Raw genomic sequence first — 10,331 nt, 5'->3', positions numbered from 1 at the left:
GAAATCGACGATGCCTGCGACAGTGAGTTAGGATTTTACTTATTTCAGTTTTGCTCGAGGACTAGCAAATAATAAGTTTGGGGGTATTTGATAGACACATTTTTGTGTCTAATTTATCTCGATTCTATATATTGATAATGCTCATTTTTGTACTTATTATGGTGTTTTATGTGTGTGTAGGTATTTTTGGCCAATAAACATTTTTGGAAAAATCTGCTCGAAAAGTTGCGCGGGACACCCCCGGAGGACACTTGCTATTCGGACCCCTCAAATGGATAAGGGGTAACCAATTACTAAGGGGCATCCATTTCCAGGCAGCTGCTAAAGGGAGACCAGCACAGGATAGGGGGAGGTCATCTTCAACATTTCAAAAAATCAAAAAGGAGGGAAAAAGAACCAGGTTGCATACCAGACTTTGGGTTGGATTTCTAGGGTGTTTTAGAGAGATTCAATCGCTGGAATTTGTTGGGATGAACTTGATTGAACATAACATGCTTGGTATGTGCGCTGGAATCAATCAAATTGGGCTGGATAATCCGAAAAAAGGAAACAGAGATTGAGTTGTATACGGAAACTGTGTGGAATTATTTTAGGAATTTCAGGGAGACTAAAGGCGTGATATTGTTTCCTAAGGTGAGATTCTATCTAAGGAAGAGTTTCGGATGATTTGGAAGTCTTAGAAACGCGTAAGGAAGTTGGCAGAGAAGATTATTGTCGTGGCTTGCACGAAAAGAAAAAGAGAGAATTAATCGCTATCTTTAGGTTTCTGAGAAGTATAAAAGGTGTGTTCGAGTTCCAGGGAAGGTGACGAAGTTATTGGAACAGTTTGGGGAAGTTTAGAACACCACAGAGTCAAGAAATCGAAGTCGCAGGAAGTCGAGTTCTGTTGCTGCTGCTGAAGAACACGAAGAACATAAGGCTGTAAAGGACAGTCGTTTCTTAGGGTCTTGAATTTCAAATCCTGTAACAGTCCATTAGTAACAATTATTTCGGTTTGCAACAATTCCTTGTAACACTCGATTTGTAACAATTATAACTGTTACGATTAAGCTATTTTCATTCTTTTCTCACATACCTTCAATATAAACACCTTTTGAGCCATGAGATATTATTTTGAGCGTGTTTTCACCATGAAGAGCTAAACCCAAACATTGGGATGACGGAGGAAGCCTAATATCATACTTGGGTAATTATATTTAATTCTTATATGACTTTTGCACTAATTAAATTTGAATTATGATTTTGATTAATTAGTTATCATCTCGTTTCATGGGTCATGCTTGCTTAGATGTTTTGATGTCCCATGCTTAGGATTTACAACTAAAGTTTTGAGAATCTACCTTGGAAAAAATAAGATTCCATGCCTTTATTGATCTATAATTGTTAAAAGAATTAATATTTGAACCTTATGTTGTGAGTTTGGTGGAATCCTAAGTCACAGTTTCTCCTGATAATGCTACCATATTTTTGTATATATTTATTAGAATTAGTATTTAAGTCTAGAATCAAGTCTACACAAGTCCGAGTTGAACGAACTTTATTTACCACTTGAAAAACTACATCAACGTTTTGAATGAGTGGTAATTCTGTCCGCACTCTGCTGAGTTGCAGCCGGCCGGGTCCCTGCTCGCCGGGGTCGTACATGCCTTCGTTTAGGTAGATCTTCAGTGACTAACAGATTTCTCTATGGCCGATCAAGATCGATCACTTCTCTGTTTTGGTCTGCAGCTTGCGGGCTAACTCGACTTCCAAGGCGCTGCCATACAGACCTACCCATCTGGTTTTTCAGATTACCAGACCTAGGCCAAGCTTGGTTTTCACGTTCTAATCTCAGGAGAGCGTTCTCCTTCTCCAAATCGTTCAGCCGATTGAGTAACAGTTCTTCCTCTGTACTACGAGTCGCAGTGCGACCATCTTGCAGGTCCTGTCGGTCGCCATTCCTCCTAGGCGGGATGCCGAACACATGCCCTCTGTTTCCTCGAACTTGTGGATTTTCCCTATCAACATCCATTCTTTCGTTATCGATCACTGGTTTTTTTTCCCTTCTCCGATTCAGATCTGGAGTTCTGTCACGGAAACGATCTCGATCTCGTCCATGATCCAGGGATCTGTTATGAGCATGATCTCGATCTAAGACTTTGTCATGAGAACGATCTTGACCCCGCCTGTTTCCAGTGGGTACTGATGGGGCTGACTGAACCTTAATTTCTTGCCTTTCAGCTTCGCGTCTCTTGTGCTGTTGAGAATCGCTACCAGAATCGACCATTCGTGCAGTCTGTTTGATTACTGCCATAACTTGATTTAGTAACACACGATTATCTTATCTTGAAACCCTTGGTCGGCGCCAATGTTTGTATGGTAAAATTACTTCTACCCCAAACACGATTTTGATGATGATTTTGTTGAAGATCGATCCGCTGTTTTATTCTCCAAATGAACAGTGTAGGGGGGGTACCTGCAAAAATCCATTCGATGCTTAAGTTAGCTTAGGATTTTTCACAGATAATTTTGTGGGGAAGATTGCATACCTTTTGGGGTTGTGAATCCATGTATTTATATGGTGCGAATTTCCATTTTACTCAAGTGAAACGTCTTCACATGCCTGCATGCCTCCTAGCATAAATTGCTTTTATTTTTCCTGCATGCCTCCTCCAATAACTATCCCTCGCATGACTCCTCCAATAACTGGCCCTTGCATGCCTCCTGTCATGACTGTCATTGAATATCCCTTGCATGCCTCTTAGAAGTTTCCAGAACTTCTACTATGGCTAGGAAATTTGTTAAGAAAAAATGGATGAAAGAGACCAAGCCCACGAAATAGTGTGAAATGCCAAGCCCAAGAAGTAAAAAGCTTGCTTAAGCACTCATGGGAGCATAAATCCACAAGGCCAACTGAATGGGGCTGAAAAATACTGAGTTAAGGGCTTGACTAGCTTGCAACTCGGCTAGCTTGGCTCAACATAGCTTGGCTCGGCTCGTGGTGGAAACATTCATCAGTTGAACATAGGAGGGGTTTAAATATCCAATCGCATCAAAGCATGATGTACCGCGAAGTATGGGATCGCTGTCGGACGAAACTTGGTATTACCGCCGGCCTTTGCCGCCGGTCGTGGTCGCCGGTCAACGGAATATTCTGTTGGGTCGCTGATGCTGACGTGGAAGTCACTGGTGGATAGCTGATGCTGACGTGGCATCTTACTGACGTGGAAGCCACTGGTGGGTTGCTGACGTGGCTAGCTGACGTGGCAGCCACTGGTGGATAACCGATACTGACGTGGCTGCCACTGGTGGGTTGTTGATGCTGATGTGGCTAGATGACGTGGCATCTTGCCGACATGGCATTCTACTGGCATACCATCTTGCTGACATGTCACCTTGCTGATGTGGCACTTCGCTGACGTGTCACCTATTGGTTGGCCATTATTATTGATGTGGCATGTTGATGTGTCACTCAGTGCTGACGTGGCTGTCGACGTGGCGTTGGTGATGGGTCTCCTTGCTTGCTTGATTTGGACCTATGCACATGGGCTCCTATGTAAGGTGTGTGTGAGGCCTAGTTAGCTATACTAGGCTTATAAAGGAAGAATGCTTAGGCCCAATGAACCATGCTTAGTTAAAAAGAGCATTTTAGGCCTAAGTAAGCCCATTTTTTAGGTGTAAATGTAACAGGGTACAAACACCAAGTAATAATATGTTGTGTTGTGGGTTTGGGGAGTTGAATGGTCTTGATGTGTCCCGATCTTTTAAGACTCCTACGTTGATCGCTTCTAAATCTGTTATATGAAAACTGGATGTCTGGGCTACCTCTTGTTGGCCATGGAGGTATGCGACGCATGATTCTCCGCTAGTCTCCAGTTTGATATAAGACTAGGGATTTCCACTGACTCGGGATGTTTGAAAAATGAGGTTAGACCTTTGTAGTACGAGATCGAGTCTTCAAGGCGGGCAAACGATAATCTGTGGGATGGAGATATCTGCGGAGAGTCATGTCGAGATATTGCCGCATGTGTCTTTGTGGACAAGATGTAGTTATTTTTCCGCCTCTACAAGGTGTCTTGACAGGGATTCATGTGAACTTCTGTAGTAAAATTATCCGTTGAGATTTATTCTTCTTTTGGAAGGATGCTCAACCGAACTTGAGAGTAGTATATGCCTTCTGGTACAATTAGGGTAATAGATACATTCAGGTCCAACTGCGCAGTCATTTTTTGTTTTATTGATGGAAGAGCTCTCTGGGAATCTGCTAGGTAATTCTTCACGTGGAGGAGTCGTTTTTTGACATGAGGAAATTGTATGTGATCGTCATATCTTGTCCTTTGCTCATCGCATTTGAGCCTGACTCATGGGATAACATGTCAATTAGATTTTCTCGATAGAACAGACTTTGATAGAGGGAACTGCTAGTATGCGCCCGAATGAGTAACGTGTATCCTGAAGCTATGGTCTCGGATCCTTCTCTTGTTTTACTTCAGTGAAAGTAGATGGTTGTAGCTGTATGTCAAGTAACGGAGTTTTATCTAAATTGTTGGCACTTCAGATTCCTTTTCCCTTGATAGTTTCGGATGCGAAGATATTCTCCTTCTCCGTCTTGGGTGAACTAAGGTCCCATCAGAAAATGATACTGGATAATTTTTGGTGTATCCGAGATGGAGGCTCATCGGGACTTGGTCGTACAATTGCTAGGAATCCTTTTCTTTCTGACAGGGCGAGTGTTGAGGTAGCATATCGACTAGCAATTTTGCGTTTTCGGATAAGCCGAGTTTCGGTTGACCCTCGTATTGGGATCTAGTTTCGCCTCATACTTTGTCGTGTTCTTGTCACGATCTTCTGGAGCAGTAAGGGAGACAACATGTATCTTTCTTGGCGGTTTATGACCCTACGTGGTTCTGCAACGCTTTTAACTAGGTTAAAAATTTATTGGAGCCTTTCCAAGTTTCTGCTAGGTTTATGATGTAGATGACGAAAAGACAAATTCGACATAAAAAGAACTAGGTCAATTAGATACATAATGAAAGAGTTTATAATTAAAATAGTAAAGTGAAGTAAACTTCTCGAGTCCCCTGTGATTAGGTTGAGGGCCCTTAACCTAAACGAATATTGGAACAAATATTCGTCAGAATCTCTAAGTTTAGAACGTCATCTGGTCCCTGAGAGTGATAAGGTCGGCTGGATGGTTGCTCCTTTGATCTGTCGCGTTCTTAATGAGATTTATCTTCTCCGGTGAGGTCGATTGTAGGAAAGACCCCGTCAGTGCTATCCTCAGCAGTTTTAGTACTCCTTCTTTAGGAAACGTGTACTGGATCTATCCCTACTGGTGTAGATGGGGAAAAACGATTTGCTGGTTTTTAAGGAATTGAGGAGACGACCGTACAGAGGAGACCCTTCAAGCCGAGCGAAATGTTAAACCTCACACAGATGCACCGCTGCAAAGGGGGTGCTTTAGATTTGAGAGATCAATCTGTAGTACTCCGACCTAAATCAAGAAAATGACCGTTCCAGAGTAAATTCGGTCACAAGAGAGGATGGGTTGATCTGTAGGAGGAAAGCTGAGAAATGTGTGGAATCGATGGTAATCAAAGATTGTGGGTGTGTGAATTCCGAATACGATAAGCTCTGAGTGACTGAAATTGCTCAATTGAGAGTAGTTGCTCAATTGATGAGTTGATGATCTCGTGTTGTCGATGAGACGTGAGATTGATGATACTGTTGATGATTCAATCATGATTCAGAGACTTATTTATATTGCTGGAATTGTAAACACCGTGATTCCATGAAGTGTGACAGTTTATGAAATCAAGGAGTGGGGAAGTGGAGATCGTGTTTGAAACCAGTTGCTCAACGTGTGGAGACTTGGTCGATTTTCCACCCACTACCTCGTGAATTCCTTCAACTGATTGCAGGACTTGCTCACATTCCATCGTGTGTTTGAACACACGTGTCGTAGACCGCCAGACCAAAAACTCTAAGTGATATCCCCCCAAGTGACACGATTGTGTCTCGTGGTTTGTTTGTCAATTGATGACTTCGTGGTTTGATGGGACGATGAGTCCATGTAGTCGTTGAGTTGAACATGATGTTCTGAAATTCATGAATTGAACATGTCATGAGACAAAGGTATAGTTCTTATGATGAAGTGATCAAGTATTGCTCATTCGATGGATCGTTGAATATTGATTGTTGAACCAATGAGCAAATATTCCTCATATGAGCAAGTGCCGCTCATGTGATGAATTGTTGAATATTTTGATCGTCTGAGTATGTGTTGTTCATCTGATAGATTATTGGCAGCGTACGAAAAATATTAATTAGAATACTGGTCGTTGAACCGAGCATAATTAATGAAATTAATGACCATGAGGCCGTCGTAAAATTATTAAGGTTGGAATCTGTAATGAAGATTCTTGGATTCAGAAACCCTAATTTGACCAATTGATGATCAATTCATGGTTGTCGGAATTTCAACCATGGGACGAAGGAGGGAGCGACTATATTTGACCATGGATCAACCATGTAGTGTACATATTCTCACGTGAGCAAATACAAAGAACTCCTGAAGAGTTGACGATTTGTTGGTGGAAGAATGATTAAATGCTGGTTTAATCATTTATTAAAAAAATGCTCGTCTGAGCCTTAGGTGAGAAAACCTAATTAATTATGACGAGGCGAGGGACTGACCATGGAGTCATGAAACCGGCCCTGGGTTATCCCGTGACCACCTGACGATCACTTCATGAAAATCCAAAGTATTTGGGAGAGTTTTGGACCTAATACGAGCAATTGTGCAAATTAGGTCAAAACTGTGAAAATTGATGGGACCGGATTCCGTGAGCCAAAGAGCCAATCTTGGTCGGTCAAGATAGCATGCTCGTGTCCCCAAGGCATCCGCGTCTCAGTCCTGAGATTTTGATATTTTCTGGCGTGCAATTGAGCATCCATTCGAGAAAATATGCCAAAAATTAGGATTTCGACGAAACTGAGGAAAAACACCATGAGATGATGAAAAATAATTATAAATTAAGGAATGAGGAGGCGTGGGACCGCGGTGGTCCAGGCATGGTCGGTCGGTCGTGACCACGGTCCTGTGGTGCCTTTTCCTTAATTTTATAATATATTGATGATTTTATGAAAAATTCATGAATTTTGAGAAATTTGATGAATTTTGGGAGTTTCCATGAATTGAAGGAGTTTTCATGAGTTCAAGGAAGCAAAAGATATTAAAATAATAAAACAAGGGCGTGTGGGACCATGGAAGGCATGACTGGCCTTCCAAGGCTCGGTCCCACAAGTTTCCCTAATTTTATAATGATTTTATGAAAAATTCATGAATTTTGAGAAATTTGATGAATTTAGGGAGTTTCCATGAACTGAAGGAGTTTTCATGAGTTCAGGGAAGCAAAAAATATTAAAATAATAAAAACAAGGGCGTGTGGGACCGTGGAGGCATGGCCGGCCGGCTTGGGCCCGGTCCCACGAGTTTTCATAATTTTTTAATATTTTTTAGGTATTTTTGATGATTTGAGGGAATTTTTCCTAATTTGAGAGAAATACCATGAAATCAAGGAATTTGATGAATTCAAGGAAAACTAATAATAAAATAATAAAACAAAGGGGCATGTGGGACCGGCTAAGGCATGGCCGGTCGACCAAGGCCCCGTCCCACAGTTTTCATAATTTATATTATTTTATTATTATTTGATGATTTGTGCAAAAATACCATGAAATCAAGGAGTTTTTTCATGAAATTAGAGAAATAATAATAATAATAATAATGAAATAATAAGAAACCATGGGTGTGGGGCCGGTTGGGACCAAGGCATGGCTGGTTGGCCAATGGTCACGCCCCACACTCCTTTCCTTAATTTTATATTATTTTTTATGGATTTATGGAAGTACCATGAAACCGAGGAGTTTCCTTGAGACGAAGGAGATTTGATAAAATGAGAGGATTTTCATCAAATCATGGAAAATAATAAAAATGCATTAAAAATATAAAACTGGCGTGGGATTGACCACGACACGGTCGGTCGGTCGTGTGTCTGTGCTCCCAGCACCCTGGTTAATATTTTTAATTATTTATTATTTTCTTCTCTATTTTGCATAAGTTCATCGTTTCGTTGTATTTTTGAAATACTCGTTCGTACGGTGACTGTTAGTGTATCATCGTTGAATACACCTTAACCATTTGAATCGGGGCTTACTTAAAGATAGCTCAGACGCCCGGTTGGTGATTATTTATTACTAATTGTGGAATTCAATGGAGAATAATTCACAAAACTGAGTAATAATATGTTTATTATTAATTCATAGGATCAGCTGAGGATTCGACTGCGGATTCAGAATAATAAAGTGAGCATTAACATTCCATGGGATCGTAGATTCAACCATAGAATCAGAGTAATTAAGGTTTATCTATTACCATTTGTGAGACCAGTTGTGGATTCGATCATGAAATCGGAGTAATGAGATAATATAGTTATTGCTATTCTATGAGATCAAGTTGTGGATTCGATCATAGAATCAGAACAATTGTTATTGTCATTCCATGGAACCAGTCGTGGATTCGACCATGGAATACGAGCGATTGTAATTAGGAATAATTAATTTTGTAGCTCTATACTAGCAGAGCAAGCTGTCTAGGAGCATTAATTATCCTGATACGAGCTTGCCGGTAAGTCATATCCTTTATATAGTCAGGGTAAACTTGTTGTTTGTTCCTGAAGACGTTATCGCTCTATACTAGAAGAGCAAGCTGTCTAGGAGCCGTCCATCTCGTGATGCTATATAGAAATAATCACTGAAAGTATTCAGTATTCATGAGATATGCCGTTGTCTAGTCGTGAGACTACATGTCTACATGTACTCTGAGAGAAAGTACTCTCTGTTGAGAATTCGATGAGAGAGTCGTGTCTCAATACTCACGTCTGATTGATGAATCATAGCTTCGTATAATTATGAGTTTACAATTTTAGCCTTTGTCGAAAATCCATCATCTACATTAAGTCCCCTGCTTACTGAGGAAGGCTGTGTTCCTCAGTCAGCATTAAATGGTGATTTTCCGGCCATAAATAATAATACCAGTAATTGAACTTAGTCGTAAGTTGAGATGTTACCGGATTTAGAAAGCATGAGAAAACCACGACTTGATGAAGGCTTCAATGTCATGATTGGAGCATCGTTTGATGAGCATAAATTGGTGTTGGACCGCTGGTTTGGATGACAAGTCCGTGGTCGGTTAGGATTCGCGGGTCGGGCCCAATAAGGAAATCCTTAGAAAATTAGGTTTTGGAAATAAAATTGATATAAAAGGGATTAATCCTTTTTTTTTTACTCACGACCAGCTCTTGATCAACTCTTCATCTTCACGCCAGCAGGAGAATATTCCCGCCGCCGCCGGTCGCCGTCGCTGCCGCCGTCAGCCAATTTCCGACCGGCGCTCCCAGGTACTTTTTTTTTTTTTTTTGCTGATTTTTATGATCCTCATGATTTGTTCATGCTTTGATCATGATGAAGTTATATACATGTGTGTATATTAGTGTGAGTTTTATGAAAAAACCCTCGTTTTTGAAAACGTATGTTCGTTCGATCGTTAGTTTTGAAAAATAATTATAATCCCTGATTTAGGAGAGATTTTTTTTTTTTAATATGAACCTAGGTCCAGTGATAAAACTTAGTATATGAGATTTCATGTATACCAAGGTTTCATCATAAAAGAAGTGAATTTTCATGAAATTGGGAAAATCCTTCGTTTTAAAGACAAATAATGATGACACGAAGGAAAATATGTATGATGAACTTGTGTCCATTGATCAAATTTTGCTTATGAGCTTTCATGTAAATACAAAACTTTATCATATGTATGAGATGTGAGCTTTCAAAATATTTTTTTGAAATAAACCTTCGTTTGAAAGAAAAATAACGACGATATGAAGGAAAAATATTTTTTTTTATATATGTATATGCAGCCGTGACATATATTGTGCAAAATATGATGATATATTTTATTTTCATGAGTTTTTTTTCATTGAATAAAATCCTTGAGAGTTTATATATGCAAGTTGCATTAATTGCTGCTTTTTCGAAAAACCAGAAACGTGGGTTTTGAGGAACCTTCGAAGATAGACAATATATTTATGATGAAATGTTTTATTGTTGTAAACTTCATAGGTCAGTTGTGTGAATGTTCACATTATGAAAATTGTGTCCGTGATTTCATGAAAAATCAGTTTCGGAAATTAAATAAAGTTTCGTTTTTGCAGTTTTCGAAGAGACGAACGATTTTGAGGTGTTAACTCTAGTATTACTATCACCATTATTAGTGGAAGTATAAAAGG

General features: G+C 40.0%; 1 protein-coding gene across 1 annotated transcript; it reads right to left on the bottom strand.

The window, feature by feature from the left end:
- Positions 1 to 1,684: 1,684 nt before the first annotated feature.
- LOC113291915 (DEAD-box ATP-dependent RNA helicase 21-like) lies at positions 1,685 to 2,293 on the bottom strand. The gene has a single exon (XM_026541397.1). The coding sequence runs from the start codon at positions 2,291 to 2,293 to the stop codon at positions 1,685 to 1,687; it is 609 nt and encodes a 202-aa protein (XP_026397182.1).
- Positions 2,294 to 10,331: the final 8,038 nt, after the last annotated feature.

The sequence above is a fragment of the Papaver somniferum genome, chromosome 6 (assembly GCF_003573695.1).
Source record: "Papaver somniferum cultivar HN1 chromosome 6, ASM357369v1, whole genome shotgun sequence".
Taxonomy (NCBI): Eukaryota; Viridiplantae; Streptophyta; class Magnoliopsida; order Ranunculales; family Papaveraceae; genus Papaver; species Papaver somniferum.
Note: the sequence above shows the minus strand (reverse complement) of the source record. Positions and strands in the feature narration are given on the sequence as shown.

What these genes read in the sequence shown, in the direction of transcription:
- LOC113291915 (XM_026541397.1), bottom strand. Translation starts at nt 2,293, where the DNA reads ATGGCAGTAATCAAACAGACTGCACGAATGGTCGATTCTGGTAGCGAT.